This window comes from Falco rusticolus, chromosome Z (assembly GCF_015220075.1).
Source record: "Falco rusticolus isolate bFalRus1 chromosome Z, bFalRus1.pri, whole genome shotgun sequence".
NCBI lineage: Eukaryota > Metazoa > Chordata > Aves > Falconiformes > Falconidae > Falco > Falco rusticolus.
The window spans coordinates 41,783,985-41,811,048 of record NC_051210.1 but is presented as its reverse complement, the minus strand read 5'-3'; the positions used below and the strand labels follow the sequence as shown (position 1 = coordinate 41,811,048).

The window sequence follows — 27,064 nt, the reverse complement described above, 5'->3', positions numbered from 1 at the left end:
ACTGGCAGGCTGCTAATCAATAGCCTGAGAGTGTGGGAACCCCCTTGTCTTTTGACAGTGTAGGCCACACTCCTTTCACAAAGCCTGGCTTGAAATGCCGAACATATAAGCAAATACAGACAAACTGATGCTGCTACGTCACTATCCCTGGGCACTGCTTCTTCAAGTCAGAAGGGGTTTCAAAAGCTTTGCTTCACCCTCTTCAGGCCTGCCATTGGTGTACACTAGTGCACAGTGGCCAAACACCTAACAGACCTTCTACCTCTACAACCTTCTGGCTCTTCATGTTCTTCTTTTTTCAGTGGTCATGACAGAACCCTCATTTCATATCAATTAATTTCCTTTATGAGCAGACCTAGCACCTTCAACCTTAAAACAACCCTCATCAGATTACAAAAGCCCTCCCACCAGCAGCTTTTTTTTTAATTCTATCGAGCCTGGATCTCATGTGTCTGTGGGAGATTTGATTTCCTCAGACTTGCTTCCAGTTGGCTGGACACACATCAAGGTTTAATATTATTCAGTAGCTTTTCATGAGGATAAAGCTGCAAACCACATTTTTTTAATAAAGGTAGTGCTTAGAAAAATAACACAAGGTTTTTGTTTGTAGTTTAAATGCAAACTAATCAATTTCTGAGGATAAGAAGGATTTGGCTGAAGTAAGGCAAGAAGACTGACTGTAAAAGAGCATGTTCTAGTCCCTGAGACAGATACTTGAAGATGCACTTCAAAGAGAGAAATCGTAGAGAACTCACACTTACAGAGATGATTTTCTTCTCTTCGCTCTGAAAAGCAAAGGAAACAAAGTGGTGCCATTTTCATTTGGGAGATTTACCTTATTTCACCCAGTCAAATTTCTTTTTTGAATTTTAGAATGAAAAGGAAAGAAAAGCTAGTTTCATCTGGTAGAGTTTAACAAGTTCTGATGTATGGATCAGCTCAAAAGCTGAAGCAGCTAATGGTCAGAGAAAGACACAAATGAAGGGTAGCCCAACAGCTACAACGTGGCAACCTCACTGCTGTTTGGGGCTGAGACTCACTACCTTTCTTTTTCAGTGAACAAGCATTAGGGTGTGTATTACTAACTTAAATCCTTTTGAAATTATACTACCTTTACTTTCACGAAACTTGGCATCTGGTGGAAAACGCACTTCATATGCCGAGACTTGAAACTCTTTTGTATCAACTGCTCTTACTTCATGGTAAGTATTTTTGAATATAACAGCATTTATAATGTGCCTTTGCCTTGCCCGTTCGCAACCTATTCCCATCAATATCTGCCACCTGTATAGATTGCACAATTCATACTTTAGAAAGAAAATTTACTTAGGAGTTTAATCCATGGGTAGTAAATATTAATTAGGCACTTAAATTATTGTTTTAAAACAGCTTTTGTGACACAGAGGGCATGTTTTTCTGTCAGCTGCTCAATATTTATTTTAAGCATATTAAACCACCTCAGGAATATTCAGTGCACGAAAACCTTTTTATGTTTGAGTGGATTAAATTTACAAGACCAAATTAATGCTATAAATTAGATTTACATAATTCATTCTTCACAAAGGGTAATTTGTTTTGCATGTGTAGCTGTTAATATATGCAATTGAAGACAAAACCACAACGCAGTATTGTTGCCCGCATTGCTAATTTGGACTAAGCAGAGCTCATAGACCACTTCATCCCCCTCCTTGCTTGGTTGCTGGATCTTTCTTTCAGCAGCTGTGTTTCACAATTAAGCAGCATGTACATGTGTTCCCAAATAAAAACAGTCTTGCTAAGTAAACTCAAACAGGCCTTGCTTTGGTTCTTAGGAACACAATAATGCTTAAAAAGCTATCTTTAGTATTAGCATAAATAGGAAAAGGCAACTGGGGAGAAGTAATTGAACAGAAGGTTGAACACTAATGTCTCTCCTTGCTGATTTGAAACATCTGCAAGAAAAACTAAGCTGAGATCAAATACTAGTTAATATTAGGCTTTGATTTAAGAAGACAAAAGTTTTATGAAGTTAACCAAGGCACATAGCCATTTGTCTATCTTTGAAATTAATGGAAGTAATGTGGCTACATCCCTCTGCCATTTTGAAGCCCTAAATCCCACTGTAATTTCCAACACCTGAAACCACTTGTGCATTTGACATGCTTAATATTAGCAACTGGTTTTGCAAAATTGAACACCCTTATTACCCTAATGCCTGCTTTTAGAATCATGCCTTGTATCATACTAACAACCAATGATGTTCATGAGTATAAAGTAAGGGTACTTTGTATGGCATTAAATGGCCTGATCTTAAGTGATTTGTGTTCATTCAGACAGGAAATCAGAGACCCCTTTTTATCCCTGCCATCCACTGTTAGCTTTTAAAATCAACAGAAATATTGAAATTATCTTCTCCATTCTGCCTTTACCATGTTTGTTCATTAATTAAGAAGAGAAACCAAACCCAAAAGCTCCTACTACAAGCACCTGCCTGGCAGTCAGATAAAATGGTTGAAGCCCAGGAGTTAAGTGGATCTGAAAGTGATGGTTAAGCTGGGCCATTTTTTTTCTTTTGTTGACCTCTGCCTCTTTCAACACAACATATGCACACAAATACAATAATTTGATTAGAAAATTATGACACACTCTTACAGATTTATATCCCATCCACAGACAAATAAATCAAACCATTGCTTAAGACATATGTAGTAAAAACTTCTTGAACCGTAATTATTATTACGATTATTATTTGTTACCCCAGCACTTATTTCTAGAGCTTGAATTCTCCTGTACTGCATTGCTTCAGTGACTAGACAGGTTTTGTTATTAATGCCATCTCACTATCTGTAATTTCAGATTTAATTCCAAAACTACCCAAATTATCCCTACTACCACTAAAATTAACATAATTTCTATAAAAATGTAATAAAAGAAAACAAAACTAGACAAACAGTACAGTGAGGATATAGGTTAGTACCTTGACACAAAAATTTCCATCCTTGAATGCCCTTCCTCAACAGCCCAAGAGCTCATGTCACCATGACCCTTCCTTGCTACCATACTTATGCACTGGTCCCCACGGGAAAGCGTTACCACATTTCAGCATGCACTTCCACCCATGGCTGTGCAGGGCCTCCTGTCAGCAGCTGTGCTCTCTGGTTTTTGTCTTGCTTGGAAAACAGCTGTGGAGATGACATAGATAAAGTGTGCTGACTGACATAGGCAGCTTGCACTTGTCTCAAAAAAGACACTAGGTTAAACAGAAAGTAGATGTATTTACAGCCTAGAGCTTATAGAGACTGTTCAGGAAAGCCTCCTGCCTTAAGTCAGTCTACCTCCTCCAAGGAATGACATGATGTTTTCTGAATCTGGAGGAATCATTTTCAGGAGAAAACATTTCAGTATCATTTTTTTGAGCTGAGCAGAGCCAGCTGAGGGTTCATTTGGTGCTCTCTTGCCCCTCACCCTCTGCGGTACTGTTAGCGGCCCTAAGCTTGGTATGCATTCTACTGTGCAAGGACTTTGGCAATGGAAGTAGGACTTGTGCCATGACTTCTGGAGTGCCCAAAGCAGGTTGATGCTGCTATCTGTTCCCCTTTATCATGGAAAGGGTGCTGCCATTTGCCTTTCAAATACAGACCATGGCTCCAGCTATGAAAACACAGCCAAGGAAATACATGCTGGAGATTATCAACTAAACCAACACTTCTGAGTCTGGCTGGGATGAAGTTAATTTTCTCACAGCAGCTTGTAGGGTGCTGTGTTTTAGATTTTTGGCCAAAACAATGCTGATAACATAGTGATGTTTAAGTTACTGCTGAACATTGTTTGCACAACATCCAGGCCTCCTCTGTTCCTTCCGTGCCAGCCCAGTGAAGCCCAAATTACGATTTGTGAAAAATTCAAACCTCAGGACACATTATTGTGGTGGAGGGATGAATCTTCCATTTTACATATCTTACAGATAAAAATGATCTTCAGCCCCAATGCAGAGTATGCTGTACATTAGTATTAAGGGAACAGCACCAGAAACTGGAGAACAGGCAAGGACAAAAATCTAGAATGTACACTTAGAAAATGAAGCAACAGTGATAAAATAAGTTCAACTTAAATTCAAGAAGACAAAGTGCAACAACTTTAAACAAATAAAAAGGTAAAGCCTGTAGGCAGGTCTATATTCTCAGAAAATTACTACTGTGATGCACATAAAGAACAGTTAATGGGCTCCTTAACAGACTCCAACTGCCCCACATGCTTACATACACGAAGGGATGTCTTAGAAAAAGCATTAGTTGACAAGACCATTAATTCACTAAACAACCAGAAAACAGCTAGTTTGGATGATTTCCCATATAAATTCTTTAAAGTATTTAAGGAACTTGGAGGTCCTTTCTGTTTAACGTTCAGCATGGCCTCTAAATGCAGTGATGAGCCAAGACATTTGGCACAGCTCTGGTTGAGACTGCACATGTTCAACATCCTTTCATTTATCTGCAAAAGTCTTTCCAAAGAGCTTTAATCTATATTTGCCATTATTGAAAATCACAATTAATTACAATTTGTTAATGGAGATTATTTGATTATTAATAAATTTATTTATGGATTTCTTGTATTAATCAGAGAAAGTAGCAAGCATCATTACTCATGAAGTACAAAAAGGATTTGGTTGCAATGCCTTAGCTTTTAAACAGTGATAATAGGCTTGTACATCTATATCAGCAAATCACGGGAGATTTTTTTAAAGGAAATACTGTTCCTTAAGTACAGAAAGCCAGGAATTAGTCAAAGCACCCTTTTTCCTCCCATAAAAAGCTAATTTCTCAAAATGAAAATTGTTGCTGGGAAAACATTCCTTTCAACAAACTCCTGAGCTTGAAAAATATTTGGAAAAGTTTCAAAATTATCAAAATAGCCTGTTCACAATGCAAAATCCAGTCTTTTTCACTAGTGTACAAAATACGAGACAGTTATAGTGGCAGCTGTAGCTGACCTGAAACAAAATCTCCCTCCAGCTGAACAGTAGAGCTTCCACACTGAATCCTTTCACTGCATCTCCCAGTTACCCAAAGGGTAACTTTAGAAAGAGGCCCCTGATATCCTAAGACAAGCAGCTCCTTCTGGCCTTCTTACAAGGACTGAGAACTGTATCCACGGATTGTCCATAGTAAGAGATTGAAGGTTTTCCTTCCCCTTTGTGTAGGTCAGGATTGGTCCAAGATTTTCTTAATCTGGACCATCTGTTACCCTTCTGTCATTTTCTATCTCACAGGGAAATATAACCACAGCAAGAGGTTTAATGTGTATGAAAAAAATTAATCTGTGTAATTGGAGCTTGCATTTGTTTTCCTGGGGTTTTTAATTATTTAATGTTCTTATAGTTTATTGTCTAGTTTTTATTTCCACTTCATCATCCTGGTCCTATTGATATAATGCTCTTATTCTTCAACCTTTCTCCCACTCCAACTGCTTTGTTTCTTCCACTCACCTCTTTCTCCATTCCCAGTTCCTGCTTATTTTGTCTCCATTTCTTTTATCACCTTCTGTTTCTCCCTCTGACTTTTTTCTCTTTCTTGACTTCCCACCTCTCTCTTCTGTTTGTACTTCTTTGCTCATCCTCTGGTTCTAACTGTAGTCCTTTATGCTCTAGCTCACAAGGGTTTCCCTTCACCCCACACCCTCCCATATTCTTCTCTCTTGGTAAGACATAAACCTGGATGGAAGTAATCCCATTTATTTTTATTTTCTCCCCATCCCCCACACCAATTATCAGTGTATCACAAGAGGAGCGAAATTAAGCTGGCCAAGTGACATGTATCTGTGTGTTTCACAAGCTTTTTGTACAGTTTCTCTTTAACCTATAGCTGTTTCCTATGTTTCTAAATATTTGAGACTGTCTAATAGATGGCAACTTAACCCAGAGCTTGCAGAAAACTTGTATAATACTTGTGATTATGAAGACAGCCTTGAAAATACCTACTGAATGTGGCCAGTGCAGTGAGGTCAACCTGTACCAGCAAATAATGTGAAACAGACAATACATGACCTATTGGATTTGAGAGGTCTGGTGCCTGAAGGAAACTTTGTATCAATATTATTAGCTTTCTTTTCACTAATAATTTGGGAAACATTCAGCTGACATGTTTTTTGCTACAGTCAAAAGCACCATGGATATTACATACTTTCTGATCCTTGACTAAGTGAAAGGAGGTTGCTCAGGTTCCTTGGGAAACAAAAATAAAAGCAGAAAAGGCAAAAGCAAACTACAGTAACAAAACTGAATTGGCCTGTGGGAATTATATCTGCAGGTTACAATGGAGGGAAGAGGGACAAGTACTTCTTAAAGCATGACCGCTCTGCCAGTGAGGGTAGAAACATGCATTCAGCCTCTCAGGATTTCACAGTGCGGTGAGCCACTTGAGAGTCATTCTTGTGGTTATTGTGTTATCAACGCTGCAATACACTTTTGAACTGCTACAGCTCCCAGTAATGACTTTTCTCTTTCAGTAAAACATAATTAGCCCCTGAAAAGTTACATTTAAAAAAAGCTAACAGAGAGGGCTCCTTACTTAAATCTTGAAAATTTCATTCTTCAGATCTTGATGTCATTCTCTGAGTTTGTCCTGCAAAAAAAGAGGAAAACCAAACTTTTTATTCATTATTTTAGCCATAGCTCAATTAACAATATGTTAGTTACTTAGTCCTATGTAAAAGCATTTTCACTGCTGGTATTTCAAATTCCACTTCAGAATGACGCTGGAAAGACTGTGTCAGACTCTAAACCAGGGGTCCTCAAACTTTTTAACCAGGGGGCCGGCACGCGGATGCAGTGGCAGGCAGCCGTCTGTGGCTGCTTGGCTCCCCCCCCCAACCCCCGGGGGGGTGGGTGGGGGGTGGGGGGTGCGGGGGGGTCTGTAAATACCGGGGGCCGGATTGAGGACCCTGGGGGGCTGTATCTGGCCCGTGGGCCGTAGTTTGAGGACCCCTGCTCTAAACCTACACTGTGCCTGCCACATGTAAACCTGTTTCTTCCAATTTTGCCTGACAGTGACATTTCAAGAACCCATGTACATTATGCTTTTTTCATTCTTGTGCTTGCAGAGCTATAAAATAACAGATAACTTACAACTATTCAATGTATTTTATGTATAAAGATCTATTTTTTCATGGTCTTACAATGACACATCGCACCTCAGGTACTGTCTAACCCAAAAGCTCTCTGAAATTGGTGTGGCTTCCTCTGACTCTGCATTGACTTTGACTTATGTCAAAGCCCTGCATTGCTTTGACTCTCTGACAGGGCAGTAGACTGGAAAACTTCCTAGTGCTTGGCATGGTCTGGTCTTCCTTTTATCAGCAGATGTTAGTTATGTGGACAGTAGTCCTATATTTACAGGTAGTCCCTATTCAAAAGTGCTCTGGGTTCAAGACTAGAAAAACAGGAGGAGGAGGAGGAGGAGGAGGGAATTCAACAGTGAGCTGAGGGAAGCCCAAAACCAATGAATGAATGTGTCTGGACAGCCCTAACGTGTACTTAATTGTCTGAAAGACTGAACTGTCAAACAAGTTTGTGAGAAGGAACTAGAAGATAGAAGGCAGTATAGCTGATGGGCTCAGAAAAGCAATTTTAAAAGCAGGCAACCATAGAAATGCCAGCTGAATCAGTAGGACACGAGTGGAACAAAGCCAGCTTGAAACCAGGGAGAGGAGTGAGGAGGCAACAGTTAAAAAAAAAAGGAAGTTTGAGAAGGTGGCAGGAGTTTCTAAAGTAGATTAATTTCCCATCATTCTCAGAGAGTGAAGAGGATGAGGATGAGTTTTCAATCAGTGAGAGACAACAAGGTAATAATAGAGAAAACATGGCTCTGCAAAAGTCTAGACAAAATTTGGAATCACAATTTAGTTGTCACACTGAAGTTGAGGGTTTTCTAGTGATGGGTATTTTTCCATTGATAGGAATTTTCAGTAATAGGTCTCTTTTGGTTCAAGAATGAGTACTGCAGGAAACCTACTTGATGAAAAGTGAGTGCACTTAATACTCTTATCATTTTCTCTCAAATGTTGTTTTGTCAATTCTTTGATGCATTGAAAACTTAAGCTTGGAAAACTGACAATGAAATAACAGGAAGCGCAGAATGAGATCAATCCCACAGAGTGGGTAGCATATGGATAAAGACCAGCCTCAAGTTTTCTAGGATGTTCCTCATCACAGTAGGTAAACTTTAGCTACATAAAGAGATGTTCTGGCAGACAAAAAGAAACCGACAAAACCTGGGAAGTAAAGAAGTTGACAGAGGAAAAATGAATTCCACCTCTGAAAAACACTCCTAGTAAACTCTCTGTTTTTCGTGTGAAAAATGGTGTTTTGGAAACCAGACAACACTAAAGCTGAGGAAAACACCAGACAACAAAATTAAATACATCTATGAGAGATTTACAATGAGAGATGAATCAGTCAAATTTTCAACATTGATGACAATTATTATATATTTTCTGGACATGCCTATTGTTAAAACATTATTCAAAGCTCATTTTAAAATACAAACTTTGCTTCCTTTTGCCTCATGAAAATATATAGCTTTGAAGAAATTGAATTTGCCCGTTAACAATAATGAACCTACTACATACCAGATGTGCGACTTATATATATTTCTTAATGGTGGGAAGCCCAAACACTGAACACCAACAAAGATGAGAATCCCACTTCCAGCCCATAGGGGAAAACAAAGTTTGTTCTGGGAAGCCTGTTTCAGAAAGTAATGGAAATTCAGAAAGTAAAAGAAATTGCATGGAAATTGTACAAGCAGCGATCAAAGGTTTTCATTTCCCACTCTGTTGCATTTTCTATTTCAGCTCCACTTTCCAGGCTTTCTTAAGTGTTTTCATCCTTTACCTTTGGGCTGGTGAGAAATTGTAGATGCTTCTGCATATACCCAGAGGACACAGTGCTGAAAATCCTCTTTGAGTTATGATAGTCTTCAGCTTGTGGATGGCATTTAGGGCCTTGTTTTGTGAAGACAGCTTTGAATTTTGGCATTCTGTGTGTGGACAAGGCCCTCACTCCATCCTGCCTAACACTGTGTGTCCCGTGGCTCCTTTGCCTACAGCCCTCCCTCCTTGCCGCACCACTATCCCCTCTCCCTGTCCCCCAAAGGGAAAGCAACTGACTGGGGGGCAGCAGCACACTCCTGTCTCTGAAAAGAGGGACAGAGAGACACAGGGAAGCACAGCAGAGAGAATAGAAAAGAGACAGAAAAGTACTGGAGGGAGAACAAGAGCAGGGAAGAGGGGAGTGCCCATCCCCTGGGTGCTGGGAAGAGGAGCAAGCCTACTGCTGTGTGCTGTGAGGAGCCACAGTAACCTCCTTGGCAAGCTCCTTCACAAAAGGATCAGAGCAGAGAGCAAGTGCAGAAAAGAGGCTTGAAAATCTCTAAAAGATGCCATAGACTCAGAGAAACATCTGCCAGAAACACAAACACTAAAGTAGCAAAAAGCGTCCATCATGCCTGGAGATGCACGTTCTTTCATACTCTTTAGGGGAGTACTGCAGCTCATATGTTTTCACAACGTGCCACAACGTATGTCAGTATGTTACCGATGCTGTATGGATCATTACAATGTCCTACCGCAAACAGCATGGGGGGCATTTTCAGATCTTTGTAGTAAATTACTAGAAACAGCTTAAAAGCATACATCTAAGGTGTTAGTGGTTAGCATCCTTCACCTTTTTGTCACTTGTAGCCCTTGTCTCTATAGAGTATCTCATAATAAATTCTCTAACATAGGCAAGCTCTACATTCCCTTCAGAAATCCTGTGAAATGCTGCTTTGTTCTTGCCTAGACCTGAAATCCAGAGAAGCAGGCAGTGTTCTTTTAGAGATCCTTCATTACTGATGGGTGAAAGGCAGAAAACAGTCACGTGGACTTTTCGCATCAGGGACTGTTCTTCATTCAACCCTACACGCACCATGCCAGCTTTGCTGGTTTGTTTGGTTTTCTTTAAAATTGTTTTCCTGATGTACTTTAGCGGAAGAATCATGGGATTCCAATGCACTGGTAAACTGAAGCAACTTGTAAGGCACTTTTAAGCAGAAGAGTGCTGGAGAAGAAGGTAAGTTTGGAAAAGACCTTGACTGACTGCAGAGCCTACCATAACCAAGCCTAAACACTACAGAGCCTGTTTTGAAGAGCTTACCCAGGGGACTTAGTTGGTACATGGTCAGTTTTGAAGGGTCCAATTTTGAAGGTACCATTTCAGTGTCAGAAAAGAAACAAATTCTTAAGATGTACAAGACTAGATTCTGAGCTCTCTGACTTTTTTTTGCCAGATGAACGAAGATCCAAAGAGCTTGAAGATGAGCACATGAAAGCTGTCTGTAAGTGTGATATGCTTGAAAAGCTGTCCCCGAAACCTGACTCATCCAACACGTTCACAGCAGTGTGGCAGCTCCAGGCTCAGTCACTATTGATGTGCCTAGTCCTGGTAAGGTGGAACCACAGAGCAGCCCTTGTGCCAACCAGGTGCTGAGCCCTGCAGAAATAAGTGCAGGAACGGAAAAAAAGCCTGACTCTGCAGGTGTTCTTTTCCTTCTTCAGACTTTCCCGGGCAGGTTTTGGCTACTCAACAATACATTGTAACTGAAGCAGCTGAAATGAAAAATAATGAACTTCATCCTTAAATGATCTTACAGTTTGTATGAGAAGGATGATAAATATAATATAGATTATGATTACATTAACTATAAGTCTCAGACTGGTTCATTTAGCTCATTGTTTTGTTAAATAATAGTTAAACAGCATTGTTTTGTATTTCTAATTAGACAGGGAGTGAGCATAGATATTTCCATTACTGTCACTTACGCTGTTTGTGACTTTTTTATAGTAGACAGCGCTTGGAATTTGTTTACAGTTTTCTTTTTCACCTCTGACCTGCTGGGGCATCCAGACCAATTTTGTAGGCTGAACTTTCTCTACAGGCTGCACGTTGACAGTCTATGGAAATATTTCTATATACATGGTATGGGGACTTCATGTACAGTCCCTGTAAGGTATAAGACCTACCTTTTGTACTTAAGGTAAGGGACCATGCTCAAGTTATGTTTAAGCATTAAAGCAGTTTTTCACTTGCTATAAAGGAAAGGCAGATGCAAGTGAGGACTTTCTGCACAAAGAGGTGTAAAATTTTCCCTTTTTAGTCGTACTGCTCCTTTAGCAGTCTGGGGTTTGGTGCTGTGCTGACTGCCTACAGAAGAGATTGCAGCTGCAGCTTGGGGATTGGTCCCCAGCCCTGCCAGAACTGCTCCAATGTGGATCCTTTTCACAGGTACAGCCCTTCAAGAGATGGAGTCTTCCAGTGTGGGTCCCCCACGGGCTGCAGATCCTGCCAGAAACCTGCTCCTACATGAGCTCTCCACGGGCTGCAGCTTCCTTCAGGGCATGTCCACCTGTTGTAGCATGGCTGCAGGGTATACAGCTACTCCAGCCTGGTCTTCCATGGGCTGCAAGGGGACAACCAGCTCCTCCACGGTCTTTTCTACAGGCTGCAGGGGAATCTCTGCTCTGGTGCCTGGGGCACCTCCTCCTATCCTTCTCCACCGGTCTGGGTGTTTGCAGGGCTGTTTCTCTCATGTTTTTCTCGCTCTTCTCTCCAACAACTGATGCACTGTGTTTTTTACCCTTTCTTAAACACATTACCACAGAGGCACCACCAGCGTTGCTGATGGCTTAGCTGTGCCCAGTGGTGGGTCTGTTTTGGGGCTAACTGGAACCAGCTGTGTCTGACATGGAGGCAGCCCTTGTCTCTTCTCACAGAGGCCAACCCTGAAGCTCCCTGCTACCAAAAGCTTGCCACGTAAGCCCAATACAGAACTTCATCCTAACAGGCTCAGTCCCATGTGCAGGAGTGTTCCAGCAACGGCAGCTCCATAACTTTCGCCACTGATGTCAGAAGAGTTCTAATAGCGTCACCTACATTGGTTTATGGTGGAGATCTAGCACAAAGCCATCACCCACCTAGAAGAGCCACTTAGACCTCATAGACCAGTCTTTAAACCCAATGTAGAACAGAGAGATGAATAAAATACTGCAAACCAAATATATTCTTTCATTTTTGAACATTATCAAACTATTTATAATCTAATCAAACAAGAAACTCAAACAAAGCCATTGCCTTCCAACCCTCCCTTCACAAACACTTGTGAAAAGTCTGTCTTTGTTGCTTTCAGCTCCTTTTCAGCTCCACAGGTGCTACCAGCAGCAGCACCAGGCATATATTTTCAGTCCTGGTTTATCTAGACTTGTGATAAAGAGGATGGTGCTAACACTGGTTAAAACAAAAAACCCTCTCCCCAGATAATCTCACCAATGCTAGAGCAATACATGGGTCTCTTCAGAATATGCATGTGCATAAAACTCAAGTAATGAGAGGCAGTGGTGGAAACGAAGCCCCACATGCCCATCTATGATAACAAATGAGAACTTTGGCTCTTATCCATGCCAGCAATGGAGCTGACCAACACAGACCTAGCCATGGACGATAAACATGGGGCACAGCAGTGAAAGGAGGAGATTGTCTGATCGCAGTGTTCTGTTTTAGGACTGTTGAGGACTAGGGCTGAGGACTACACTATACAAATAGAATAAAAATCTTCACACATTCACCTCTTGCTTCAGAAAAGAGGCCTGGTTATGTTTGTATTGTCTCTGTATTGTATCATTAATGGCTGCTTAATCTGTATGGCCTTGAATTTATCTATGATAGCACTACTATAATTCTATGCACCTGTCTCTCTTGTTGCCTTGATCTCTACACATGCTTTTTCTGTTTATTCCATAAAAATGGGATTAAAAACTCTCTGATGCTTGGTCATTGTACAATGCAGAGTGAAACGGAGATTAGTGCTTTTTCATGGTCCCTGTGGAAATAATATAGTCAGAGTTATGTTTTAGAGTATGCTTTGTAGAAACAGTGCTGTCAAACAAGAAAGCCATCATCAACATAGTCTTATTCTGTCAGTCAGGAAAACGACATCTAGCAGCAGTTTGTTCTGTAGCATATAAGTACAAGAGGCTCTTCCAAGAATTTTAAACAAGATAATTATCAGAGACAGAAGAGTAATAGTGCATCGTGCCACCAGAATAGTTCCTGGGTCATTTGTAGCAAGATGTGAAGCTTCAGACCTGTATCTCTGAAATGTCTAGATTTGCAAAGAAAATCCACAAATGGAAGATTATTTTTTGTCTTTTGAAAACCGTTTTCCTTCATGTTCCCTCTCAAAACAAACCAGGGGAAGAATTGCTGTTCTCCTCTGCATTGGCAAGGACTATCAGCTCTGGTTCAATTGGAACTTTCTTTGGTAGATTCAAGCTTGTCAGCTAAGATTTTTTTCTTGACTACTAGTGCTGCAAAGTCAAATAGTTCTCAGGCACTAGTTCTGTGTTTGATGGCTAAGGAGTAACTATCTGACTTATTTGCACAGAAGTAGCTCTAACAGCTGTATCTAAGAAGGCAGAAAGCATGAAGAGAATCCAGTTCACTGTCTGCCACTGCTTCACATAGTTTTAGTGGGAGTCAAATAGGTTAACAAATATTTTTTCCACATAAATAAGTGCTTGTAAGTGAACAGATATGTATATAGTGCAGAAGCCATTTTTGCCTGATACCTATGTTGTAGGATTTTGGGAGATGTTTGCACAGACCAAAGACCTTGTCTCAGAGAAGAAATAAATCTAGATGCAACTGAAAGCACCTTCCCATTGCTATTTTAGGGACTGTTTAAGGAGTAAGAAGGGGGTGAGGGTGACTTCTACTGCAGGAACAAGTTCTGTATAATTTTAGCACCTTACTGAATCCTCAAAGAACTGCAAAAGACAACATCTCTGTAGATCAGAACAGCAACAATTAAATACAGAATTATATTTTCCTAGTTATTGCAATATACTTAGGCATGGAGAAGAAAGTAATTCCAGTTGGCACTAATATTTTGAAGGAACTTTGGGCAGCAAGCTTGATGGAATGGAAAGTTATGCTAACTAAAGCCTTGCATTTCCCTGGAAACAAACAGAATATAGAGAAAGCACTGTGGTGAATTAGGCCAACACTTTAATCTTTTCCTTTTGGCCATTATTTGGAAAATTCTTCAATGGAAACAATCAAGTTAAAGTCTGCAGGACAGAAATGTACCTTTTGGAACTAGCTGAAAGTATTTTTGGAGAATATGCTCCCTTTCATGTCCAAGCAAAAGTTCTTTTATAAGCATGTTGCAGAAGAGAGAGCCTTTTCAATGCCTAGCATTGCTGGTAAGACCAACACCACCCACCTATGACTCAGAAGGCCTTTAGTTAACTCCGCTGATAAGTATGCACAATAGCCTTTATATAATTGCATTAGAAAATATGAAGAAAAGATAATGTAAGAAAGCCAAATCTATCTAAGCCTGTCTCAACAGCATGCTGCCTCCAGCTTTGAGCCCCTTGGGTTTTATGAGTGTTCTGTGAATAGTTCCAGTTCAGGTTTCTGAAGTATCGGTGCTCATATTCCCTCGCCTTTGTGTGTGCCTTTCCTCAATGTTCCCATTAACACAACCTGAGAGATGAAGAACAGCTCAAAGTAGGTAGCAAGTGCTCTGCTGTCTCATATTATTTGATGAAACATCTCTCAATTGAAGTGAAAGTAATGGAAAGACCCTCCTTATTTAGGTTTTGAGGAGACTATATCCATCCAGTCTCTTTTAAAAAGCCTTTAAAATTCTGTACAAGCTCTTGCAACTAACTCACTGTGAGCAGGGCAACTAACTTACTGTGAGCAGGTTACTGTTCTGTGAAGTGGATTACTTTGCCATATTTAGCAGCAAGTTTTTAAGTTCTTGAGTAGTGGTTCTAGTATCTCTGGAAGGCAAGAGACGTTCTTTGTGCTTTCCTCTTCCCTGTAAATAGTTTGCCAGACAATACAACAATTGATACTGCAGAAATAAGCCATTTACTTGACTCACATCTCGTAACGATATCTTGTCATTGCTTTCTCTGCAATACATATTTTCCCTCTCCTTTCCAAGGGTACCACTTTCTAGGGCTGCTATTCATGGTGTATGTCATCTTTAATATGTTTTTTCTTAACACTGTACCGAAGTGAGCTGATTCCTCCTGTTCCCCCTTAGCTCTACAAGGCAACTGAAGAAAACTATATCAGCATGTGAAAAGCCTTCTTGTGTTCACCAAGCCCCAGGGCAGAGCACATGCTGAGAGCTGGGCCGGTGGTGGAGATTACAGTAAAATGAACTTTGGTATTGTCCTTGGTGTTACTGTTCTGGGCCATGCGTGAGTTTTGAAAGCCTTTAGCCCCATATCATCTGCAGCTGAGGGATATTGTAGCAGGGTGCACAATTACCCTCCCCGCACCACCATTGCAAGTGTTTGCAGTATCTAAGCCTTTCTTTATTCCATAATCCGTTCTACTACTTTCACTAAGTTCACTACTGATAGGCATTAACATTCTTCACCACAATCTACAAAGGTAACAAGAAATCTGGAGGGATCAGCAGGTAGCATTTTAGGAAAAGATGATTTTCAGGGATGGCTGTGTGGCACTAAAAAGTGGGGCTATTCAAAGTGCCCACAGTGGCCCCTTAAAAGCAAACCACCTGGGCCAAAGCATATTATATCTTTATATTACTTGAAGATGGGGGGTAGTTAATAAAAGCATTTAACCTGAAATTTTGCGCAGCAAACCCCCCGAATCGGCCACACATATACAAATAAAAACGCTAGATACTTGTATCCCTACGTGTTTCTTGGGAAGAGCTTTTAGTGATTGTGTTCTGCCACCTAGTGATCCCAGAAAGGAAAAATTCCAGCACCCCTGTGGCAACGTGTGAAGTCAAAACAAGTAGCAGATACAAAATCAAAATATGAACAGGGCTACTGCAAAGCTATGGAGTAGTCAGAAGAAGAAAAGATGAAAGGGGTGTGTGTGTGTGCAAGAGGCTTAGGAATACAACAATTACCTGGTAAATGAAGCTTGATCTAAAATCTTGGTCTGGGCTGTGCTGTGGTTTTATTACAGCGTTCAAGGTAGCACGAGGAGAGAACTGATAGCTCTGAAATTCCACGGGTTTTCCTGGGTGGTTTCAGGTTAAGCCAGATACAGCAATCGCTTATGCAGTGTATGTATAGTACCTCAGTTAGCTTCAGATGAGCTGTCTGCCAAAATAGTGTGTAACTGCAAGGACAAATTCCTTTTTTTAAATGCCTGGGCATGATTATTCAAAAAACTGTGGGGGCTGGATGTCTTTTACATGGTATTTGTGAATTGAAAATAGATAAAGGCTTTTCAGTGGCTTCCTGGGGAACTACCCATAACAGAAATTATCCAAGATATACAGATAAGAGACTTGGGAGTCTTTCCCTGTGTAATAATTGGTGTAACATGGCCAAATAGCCAACTAGTTTTGCAGGACAAGTTCAGTCAGCGGTTAAGGATACTTGGAATATTTGGTGTCACAGAGATAACAAAGTGGCTATGGAGGTAGCTGGGATGTTGCGATGTAACAGCAGTGATTTGGTATGGGCACGCATTTTTTTGTGTCCCTGCTGTTACTCGAGCTCAGATGCTACAGCAGTGCAAGTGTTTCTTTAGAGAGGGGAAATAGCATTGGTATGAACCTACCCACAGTCCTCTTCCTTTATTTGAACCAGAGCTGTTAGTTTAGGAAAAGTGCCAGACTAGTGGAGTTACGTATGTTTTGATCCATGTGTAAGAGCCTCTGACAGAAACTAGGCATGTTAATGCATAGTTCCTCATTACTTTTCAGTACAAAACCAGACCGGAGGCAGTTCCTGAGTGTATAATCCCACAACTGCAAAAGTGCTGCTCTCACATTCTTGCTGTCTAACAATTTTTGCTGTACTGCAACTGCTGGCAACACCCCAGGCTACTGCTTCATTTTACAGATCAGGAACAGAGACATCACAGAGATGAGAGCCTTTCCCAAGTACACATGGAGCCTATGACAAAACTCACAACTGGACACAAACTCAGGTTTATTATCCTACACACAGGGCCATTCCCACTAACATGGGGACTCCAAATGTTGCCATGCAATTACTGCTGAGGTAGGAACACTTCCACAGCATGTGGAAAACAAGTAAGCAACAAGTCCCAAGTATAATATTTCTTACATATATTTAAGCCCTGTAACATGCAAGATTTTGCATGTAAAAACTCAAGATTTTCTCATTTAATCTAGACAAACATGGTCCTGAACTGCCATACGTACTTGCCACCGGGGAACAATCTCTTGTAGCATGCTCCCATGTCCCTGACATGTCTAGTCTCCTGACATCAAAGGCACCAATCAATATAGCAAAAAGAAAATACCTGTTTTCACTATGGCAACCCGTGGCAACTCACGCATTCTGATCAATGCCTTTTGAGGTAGTACACTGGTTGCTATAGCAAATCTCTATGTTGCAGAATGCCATAGCAACAAGAAAATGCTTTGATTTTTTTTTTCCTCTATAAAATAAACTTCATGAAATAGTTCGGAGCTAAAGATTAAACTGATTTTCACCAGTTGTTTTTTCTGAATGCTCTCAGGTTTCAGATTCAGAGCTCCATGAGGCAAAACAGAAGCATGTGTACAGTTGCAATGATCATTATACAATATTGTATTTATTGAAGCACTTTCATTGGCTCATATGGACTGATAGGACTGAAAACTAGCTTAAAATCAGAATCAAATCCAAAGAAAAAAATTCTCATCTGATTTACACTGGTATGAGTGTATAGTAAGACCAGCTTCAGTGAAGATCCCCTAAGGTTAGATTGATGTAAACGAGAGAATTTAGTTCAGCCTCTCAAAGGTGATCTTTTTGCAACTTGTTTTTTATGTTTGATGTCAGATAACAGAATAGCAGCAGGCCTACCGGTTCTGTGGGCCTCCCTGCAGAGCTGGGATGGTACCACTCGAGTGAGCTGCGCCCACAAACTCCAAACTCAGTGCCTCACACCAGCTGCCCCCAGGGCATGTTTCCCGTGCCACCAGCTGCCAAGCAGGGCTCTGTGCTCCCCAAGACACGAACCTTACACGTGCACAGAGCTTCCCTTGCCCCATGCCAATGCCCTAGGCACAGGTTTGTCTTCCACCACTGCTGGCGGGCTGAGGTTCAGAGCTGCCTTCCCAGCTTATACACCACTGCTAAGCAACATGCTTAAGCAACTTTAAAGCTAAGTGTACCTGGCTGAAATTTGGAGGTCTGTTAGTGATCCACAGACTCACAACATTTGGGAACCATAGGTTTATGGCACTGTGTAGTGTGAAGCACTCTGACCACTGTGTAGCAAAAACTGTTTCGGTGTGCAGGAGGAAAGAATTGGTATTCATATTCTATATCTTTAGCATCTTGCCTCTGTACTCATATATTTTGTGAGAAAGAGATAATACTTGGTTTGGAGAACACCTGGCTCCACAACTTGCTGTGCATGACTTGCCTCTTTGATAATGTCCTGGTTTCAGCTGGGATAGAGTTAATTTTATTCCTAGTAGCTGGTACAGCTCTGTGTTTCAGATTTAGGATGAGAATGATGTTGATAACACACTGATGTTTTAGAGTTGCTAAAGAGTGTTTACACCAAATCAAGGGCTTTTTGGCTTCTCACACCACCACACCAGCGAGCAGGCTGGGGGGTACAAACAGTTGGGAGGGGACTCAGCCAGGACAGCTGACCCCAGTGGGCCAAAGGGATACTCCATACCATAGGATGTTATGATCAGTATACAAACTGGGTGCAAAGCTGGCTGGGGGCTGCTGCTCAGGAACTGGCTGGGTATCAGTTGGACAGTGGTGAGTAACTGCATTGTGCATCACTTGTTTTGTATATTGTAATTCTTCTATCATTATTATTTTCTCTTCTTTTTCTGTCCTATTAAGCTGCCTTTATCTCAGCCCACAGATTTTGCTTTTTTTACCTCCTGATTCTCTCCCCCACCCCACTGCAGCGACAGGGGGGTGGTGGGGAGGGAGCAGCTATGTGGTGTTTAGCTGCCTGTTGGGTTAAACCACAACACATGGTCAATTATTCACATGTTCACAAAGGTTGCAAGTGCTGCTGTAGTATGTAGAATTGGAAAAAGAGCTTGTTTCTAAAAGTGTGTTTGTTTTTTCCATTTGCTTCTCAGCCAATTAAAGTAGAAATATTCCCATTACCTGCCAGTCTTCCTTCATTTACATATTTCAGTGCTTTTGTAGATTGGGGCCAGAGAGAACTTGTCTTACATTAAGGACAGTTTTCTTTGATTATATATGCTTTCAGCGTGATAAAGGCTACAGTATGTTTCCTCGAACTGTTGTTCACTGCACTGTATAAAACATTTCCTGGAATTATTACTGGTGAATTTTAGTGACTAACTAGCACACTGAATTCTACAGTAGGAAGCTCCACAAGGCAGTATCAGATACATACCGCCACCCAGTTGGTAGCTTCTGAGAGTGACAGAGTCATTGCCACCTGTGTTTCATTAACTAGTCATCTGTATTAGGTAGGACATATTGTGCACTGCCATGCCAGCAGCTGCAAAGCAGGTGAAGTTCTCCTTTTTTTCCAAGACCTTTGAAACAGTGATACTTCCACATAGGCTTCATCCATTACTTAATCCATTACTTCCAAAATGTTCATGTAGATCTTTGAATCTATGCAAGACAGAGTGTGTATTGGGTTTGTATGGCAAGGGGCGGGGGGGAAGGCTGTAGGGGTGCCTTCTGTGGGAAGCTGCTAGAAGCTTCTCCTATGTTCAATAGAGCCAGTGCCAGCTGTCTCCAAGAGGGATGTGCCACTTGGGCAAGGCTAAGTCCATCAGCAATGGTGGTAGCACCTCTGGGATAATGTATTTAACATGGGTGAAAAAAACCTGTGCAATTGCATCAGGAGACAGGAGTGAGAATATTTGAGAGCAACAACTCTGCATACACCTTAGGTCAGTGAAGAAGGTAGGGGAGGAGGTGCTCCAGGCACCGGAGCCACAATTCCCCTGCAGCCCTTGATGGAGACTACGATGTGAAGCAGGCTGTGCCCCTGCAGCCCATGGAGGTTAATGGTGGAACAGATACCCACCTGCATCCCCACGCCAGAGCAGGTGGATGCCCAAAGGAGGCTGTGACCCCTTGAGAAGCCTGTGCTAGAGCAGCTCCTGGCAGGGCCTGTGGCCCCATGTGGAGAGGAGCCCGCTCTGTGGCAGGTTTGCTGGCCGGGCTTGTGACCCCACGGGGGACCCACGCTGGAGCAGGCTGTGCCTGAAGGACAGCACCCGTGGGAGGGACCCATGCTGGGGCGGTTCGTGAAGAACTGTAGCCCATGGAGCATGAAGGACTCATGTAAGAGAAGTTTGTGGAGAACTGTGTCCCATGGGAAAGACCCCACTTTGGAGCCAGGGAAGAGTGTGAGGACCCTCCCCCTGGGGAATAAGTTGCAGCAGAGACATGTGATGGACTGACTGCAGCCCCCATTCCCCACCACCCTGCACTGCTTGTGGGGAGGAGGTAGAGAAATCAGGAGTGAAGTTAAGCCCAGGAAGAAGGGAGAGGTGGGAGGAAGGTGTTTTTATGATTTGGTTTTTATTTCTCAGTTTTCTACTCTGATTTGATTGATAATAAATTAAATTAATTTCCCTAAGTCAAGTCTGTTTTGCCCATGATGGTAAATGCTGAGTGATCTCCCTGTCCTTATCTCAACTCATGAGCTTTTTGTTATATTTTCCATCCCCTGTTCTGCTGAGGAGGGGAGTGATGGAGCGGCTTTGGTGGGCATCTGGCATCCAGCCAGGATCAAGCCACCACAAGTACCAGCAAGCATTTCATTAAATCAAATGTTTCTTATCAGCTCTGTTGCAGGTTCATTGTTGCTGGCAATCACGTTGTTGGAAATGTGTTCATTTCCTGATAATCCAGGGTCTAAGCTGCCAGGTTAAACCTGAGTAGGTGAAGTGCGCAGCTCCCTTTTTGTGTCAAGAGAGACACAAAGATCTCTACATTGAACTCCTAGTACCATCACAACAGAGGCGAAGTTGTCACCTGAAAGCATGATGGTACTTAGCAATCCCATGCTGCTTTTGCTGCAATTTTTGCCACATTTAGCATGCAACGCCCCATGTATATCATCTTCTGATTAAGCCATCAGCAAACCAGGAGGGCAGTCTCTTTGACCATGTGTAGGTAGAGGCAATGTCACATATCCTCTGCTAAAACTGCCTTCTATATAATCCTGCTATAGAGTGTCAAAAAAGAGAAGAAACTCCACATCTCTTCTGTAGGAGGAATGCTGATGCCTCAAGCTATATGAAGGGCTTTTCTAGAAGTTCATGCATGGTTACCTTTACTAGCTGGAATAGCTCTTTTACCAGGTTACAATTGCAGGAATGGGAAGAGCAGCCATTTTAAAAGCCTAATATTAAATAGAGCATGTTAGGGAGCAGCCAGGAGGGAGAGTGCCAGTTATGACTGACTAATAAACAGAGTGTGTGGGATGTGTTCTGCTTGACAGTGAGAGTTAATGTTTTTGGCTTAATTGCCCTTGAAAGAATAGATTTCTCTATTTCAGACTCTAAACTTATTTGAAAGATAAACCCTGCCATAACCAGTATGCTGGCTAAAAATGGTGGACCAAACACATGCAGTTTCTTTAGCACAGGTTTGCATAAAATATTTGAGTATATATCTGCCATAATCAAGATTAGCAACTTTATTCACAAACACTGAAAACTGGGGTTGACATGCAGTCTCCTAAAACTAGGTGGATGAGGCCAAAGAAAAAGACCTAACAATATGATACCTGTGATAAAAATCACAAGTAGTAGTAATACTGGCATTTATAATTTTCTAGAGGATTAAGCTAATAAACTGAGTTTTACAGGAAACCTACATTTTTTACAATAAGTGGCTAGTCCCTGATTTGAGTGCTTCAGTGACCTACCTGGTGGGGTGCACCACATGTTAGCAGTTCAGTTCACATGCAGCCATAGTTACTAGAAGAAATGTGTAGAGATTTCTGAGAAGAGAGTAATTTACTTTCATGCAGTAAAAACATATCTTTGGTACAAAACAGAGCAGAAATACTATTAGGAATGGATGGCAATTCTAAATATTATTTCTAGTTCACAACTTCTTTAAGTGGCAGTCATATCCTCTAAATCTGATTTTCTTCTTGCCCACAGTAGTTTAATTCTACAGATACATCAGTTTTAGGGTAGAGATGAAATCCGGAGAATTAAGCTCAGAAATGTTCCCTTCTGATCTGTAATGGGAGAAGAAACCTGCAGCAAAAGGTGTCTTGCATTTATCTTGTTTAACTCATGTGTAATTCCAAGCAAGTCAGAAGAATCAGGCTGCTAAGAGATGGAACGTAAAGGTTGTGGGAAGAGGGTCTGACACTTGCTATGGAAAAGGAAATTTTTTATTATGTTCCTACCGAGGAACAGAGTTCTTATTTATGGCCTATCCACCCAAAAGACAAGGCTTAATTTAAGTACAATGAGAAGCAGGTTGATCCAGTATTTGGCAACATCCTTTCAAGAAACTTAGGCTGTAGTTTCTTCCAGGGAAGATCTCCTGAGAATGATTTACACTAGGGAAGGAGAGAAAAGCAGAAATCAGATATACTCTTTTTCTCTTATGGAAATTTTCACCCCTCCCCCCACCTCCCGTGTATATAGTGTGTATATATATACACACACGCATATGCACATCCACATGCACACACACTTGTGCATGTGCACATACACACACAGAGACACACTTTCTCCAAAGCAACTTTAAATGTGTTAAATTTCATGAGAAATTAAATGGATTTTCCAAACATCAGCCGTGTGCCACGACCAGATGTTCTCCCTTTTTGTGAGGGTAATGCCTGGTTTTCTGTATAAAGTACCCGTGCCTTGGGTATGTATTCCTAAATAACTGAAATATTGGTGGTTTCACTTCACTATTCAATGTTTTTGGATCTTTGAAGCAGTTGCTCTTCTGGGGTCTGCAGATAAGTTAGTTGACCTCAAAGACTTAGCCGTGTACCTTTAAGACAGCCACAAATTGTCAGGTATGTAAACAGGGTGTGAAGAACTGGAACTTAGAACCGCAGCATACGGGCACCTACAGCAACAGCAAATAGCAAGCAAGAAGAAGGACACAAAAACCTATCAGGGTCTAACACCTGCACTGTCTAAGATATATAGTTTGTATAAACAATAAAGGCCATTTTGTCCAAACCCAGCCACGCAGACATAGTGTTTCTTTTAAGTCCGCCTCGACTTGCATCACCACATTGCTCAACATTCGTTTTGGTGAAAACACAGAAAGTTCTTGTCTTTGTAGCAATCTGGTAGAGTTAAAATTATTGTGATGAGGAAAAGTTGGAGCGGTGAAGAAATATGAATGAAGGATGAAGAAATATGAATGAAGGAATGTAGCCAGCATCACAGATAATTTTTACTGTGCAAAGAAATTTTTGATACTCATTCAACATTATGATAAACTGGTTTGGAACTTCAGGTTGCAAGAACAGAAATTCCTTGCAGTGAAACTACAGGCTGGTCAGCCTCACCTCCATCCTTGGAACTGTGATGGGACAGCTCATCCTGGACATCATCTCTAAACATGTGGAGGAAAATGAGCTTATCAGGGGTAGTCAACATGGATTCACCAAGGGGAAATCATGTTTGACCAAACTGATAGCCTTCTATGATGGAATGGATGGACAAACGAGGGGAGAGTGGTGGATCTTGACTACCTGGACTCAGCAAGGCTTTCAACCCTGTCTCCCACAGCCGCCCCAGGTGAGCGCAGGCCGGGTGGGCTGGGCGCGTGGGCAGGGAGGTGGGCTGAGACCTGGCTGATGGCAGAGCCCAGAGGGCTGTGACCAGCGGCGCAGCCCAGCTGGGGGCCCGCAGCCAGCGCTGTGCCCCGGGGCTCAGCACCGGGTCCCGTCCTGCTCAGCCCACCCCCCAGCGCCCTGGGTGAAGGGGCAGAGCGTGCCCGCAGCGAGTTTGCTGGTGGTACAGCGCTGGGAGGGCGGCTGATACCCCAGGGGCTGCGCTGCCGTTCGGCGGGGCCCGGGCAGGCTGGGCAGTGGGGCAGGGGGGGCGTCATGAAGCTCAGCAAAGGCAGGGGTAGGGTCCTGCGCCGGGGGGGAGCGACCCCACGCACCAGCACGGGCTGGGGCTGACCTGCTGGCAGGCAGCTCTGCGGGGAAGGGCCTGGGAGGCCTGGAGGACACCGAGCGGCCCGTGGGCCAGCAGTGTGCCCTGGTGGGCAAGAAGGCCGCTGCCAGCGCGGGCTGCATCAGGAGGAGCGTGGCCAGCGGGTGCGGGGGGTGTCCTGCCCCTCTGCTCTGCCCTGGTGAGGCCGCACCTGGAGTGCTGTGCCCAGCGCTGGGCTCCCCAGTTCAGGAGAGACAGGGAGCGACTGGAGAGGGGCCAGCGGGGGGCTGCCAAGGGGGTGAGGGGGCTGAAGCATCTCCCTCACGAGGGAAGGCCGAGAGAGCTGGGCCTGTGCAGCCTGGGGAAGACCAAGAGGGGATCATACCAATATCAATGCATACAAAGATCTTAAAAGTGAGTGTCATGAGGATGGGACCAGACTCTTTTCAGTGGTGCCCAGTGAAAAGACAAAGGCCAACAGGCACAAACTGCAACACACGCAGTTCCATCTGAATATGAGGAACAACTTCTTTGAGGGTGACAGAGCCCTGGCACAGGCTGCCCAGAGAGGCTGTGCAGTCTCCTTCTCTGGAGACATTCAAAACCCACCCGGACTTGATTCTGTGCAACCTGCTCCAGCTGAAACTGCTTTAGCAGGGGGTTGGATGAGATGATGTCCAGAGGTCCCCTCCAACCCTGACCATTCTGTGATTCTGTGGTATGCAAGTGCTGATGTTCAGGCAGAAGCTGGTGATCTTGACACCAACATGAATGATTTTTTGAAATTACATTTTTGTTAAGAGTTTAAATCCAAAACTGTTACCATAAAAATAAGGCCACCTCACATACTGCATATGCCAATATTCAAAACTACATTTTATGCCAAGGCATGGAAAGAAGAAATGTGTCAAAAGAATAATACAGGGGAAAAAATATCACCTGAAGTTAGAACTGAAATTTTGATTCTTGACATGAGGAGTTAAACATGTGAAATTTTTTAAATTTCATGCTGCCAGAAGTCTTGATACTGAGAAGATGTAATAAGTTACTGCTCTACTACACACAAAACCCCCCTGTTTTTGTTAAGCGAGTGGGTATGAAGGCAGATCCAGTGAAATCAAAACAATTCTGAAAAGCCTGAGGATTTTGTCAAAAGAATTTTTGTAGGTTAGAGTACAGCAACATCACTGTTACATTTGCATTGTATATTTCTGTTGTAGACAAGTGCTTGATGTTAGAGCATTGTCTTTACTAAAAGAAATGAGAAAAGAAGGATGATGTTCTTGTATTTTCAATAGCATTGAAAAAAGGTGAATTAGAGTATTTATTTCTAAAGCAGTTAGTTGTGAAAATGGAAAAAAAAACCCCAGGACATTAGGACTAATGTAAAAGTTTCTTGCCATAACCTAAATATGTGTACCTTTGGTTCTTTGTGGGATAATGTTAAGTCTGAATATATTCCTTTTTTAACATAGCTGGTTTTTTTCCTTTAACTTGGATAGAGAATTATCAAATACAATTTACCTCAGAATATTTTTCTACTTCAAATGTGTGTAAAGTTTTATATGTAAACAAGCATTATTACTGTTACGCTCAGCTAGATTCATAGACAGCAGAAGGAAAAGCTCCTAGCTTTTTTCAGCTAGACTTATGTTCAGATACTATGTTCATGTGATATTGGTTCAAATATTTCATTCATTTTTTGTTACTATTTGAGGTGACCTTGAGATAGACCACTGAATCTTTACATCATAATCTATCTCTAGCCTTTCAGGGAGCTTAGGTTTGGACAAAGATGTTTTGTCTTCTCTGTCGGTTCTGGTTCTGTTTGGCATGTAACAGAGAAATGCCCAAGAAGAGGGAAGAAATTTAGAAGCATTAAAATATCAGTTTCTTCAAAAGATTCAAGTTCATGGAAAACAAGTGCCTAAGGAAAAAAGCTAAATACAAAAAATAAAATTAGGCTTTTAAAGAATATGTGAGCTCCCTCAATTATGCTGATAGAAGGATAAAGAGTTGCTCAATACCTGGTGAAGAGTTGCTGGCAACATTCCACTAGGTCTGTGCTGTTGACAGGGAAATCTGTGGAGCTGAAGGCATTTCCTAGTAAGACGTGGCAAGGAACTTCCAGACCAGGGACAGTCAGCATTCCTGTGAAGTAAGTAAAATTTTCTTAATGAGTAATGAAGAGGAAGACCTGGGAATATCAGTCACCAGGGCATGGTCAGATGAAACATTCTAAATGACACAAAATCACTCCCCAAGATGGTTCTGTGAAGGTATAAGATTGAAATTCTTGATTGTGGAATTTTTAACAAATCCAAATAATTTTACAGAACTGGATTAAGGGGTGACCACAAACATTTTTTTGTAGGTAGAAATTAAACTATAGTAGCCACTTAGACTATTGTTTTTTTCTGCCCCTTTTAACGCTACTAAAAGGTATGCTAGTGGCTCTTTCACTGCTGGGCCAGTGTGCTTTCATCAACTAAAATGGAGCTATGATGCAATGATGCATTTATAGCAGTACAAGTAAATACAGGAACTTTTCTTTTAAATGGAGATAGTTATGGTTTATTCATCTTTGCTTTGCTAGATTTCTCCAAAATTTCCTATAAACAGTAATGTCAGCATCCATGCAGTAATGAAGAGACAAGAATCCTATGAAGAATGAAGACTTGAAGAATCATTTAGGTTGGAAAAGACATTTAAGATCATCAAGCCCAACGGTTAACCCACAACTGCCAAGTCCATCACTAAACCATGTCCCTAAGCACTGCATCTATGCATTTTTTAAACACTTCCAGGGATGGTGATTCCACCACCCCCTGTGCAGCCTGTTCCAATGCTTGACCAACCTTTCAGTGAAGACATCTAATATCCAATCTAAACCTTCCCTCGTGCATCTT

The 27,064-nt window shown here is 41.9% G+C and overlaps 1 protein-coding gene across 1 annotated transcript in view; it reads right to left on the bottom strand.

The window, feature by feature from the left end:
• Positions 1–21,832: 21,832 nt before the first annotated feature.
• Positions 21,833–27,064, bottom strand: part of SLC28A3 (solute carrier family 28 member 3) — a 46,392-nt gene continuing 41,160 nt past the window's right edge. The window contains exons 16-17 of the mRNA XM_037373719.1: positions 26,183–26,306; positions 21,833–22,588 (exon numbers count right to left, since the gene is read on the bottom strand). Of these exons, the coding sequence (XP_037229616.1) occupies positions 22,486–22,588; positions 26,183–26,306 (227 nt within the window). The 3' untranslated portion in view covers positions 21,833–22,485. The remainder of the gene's footprint in view (positions 22,589–26,182; positions 26,307–27,064) is intronic.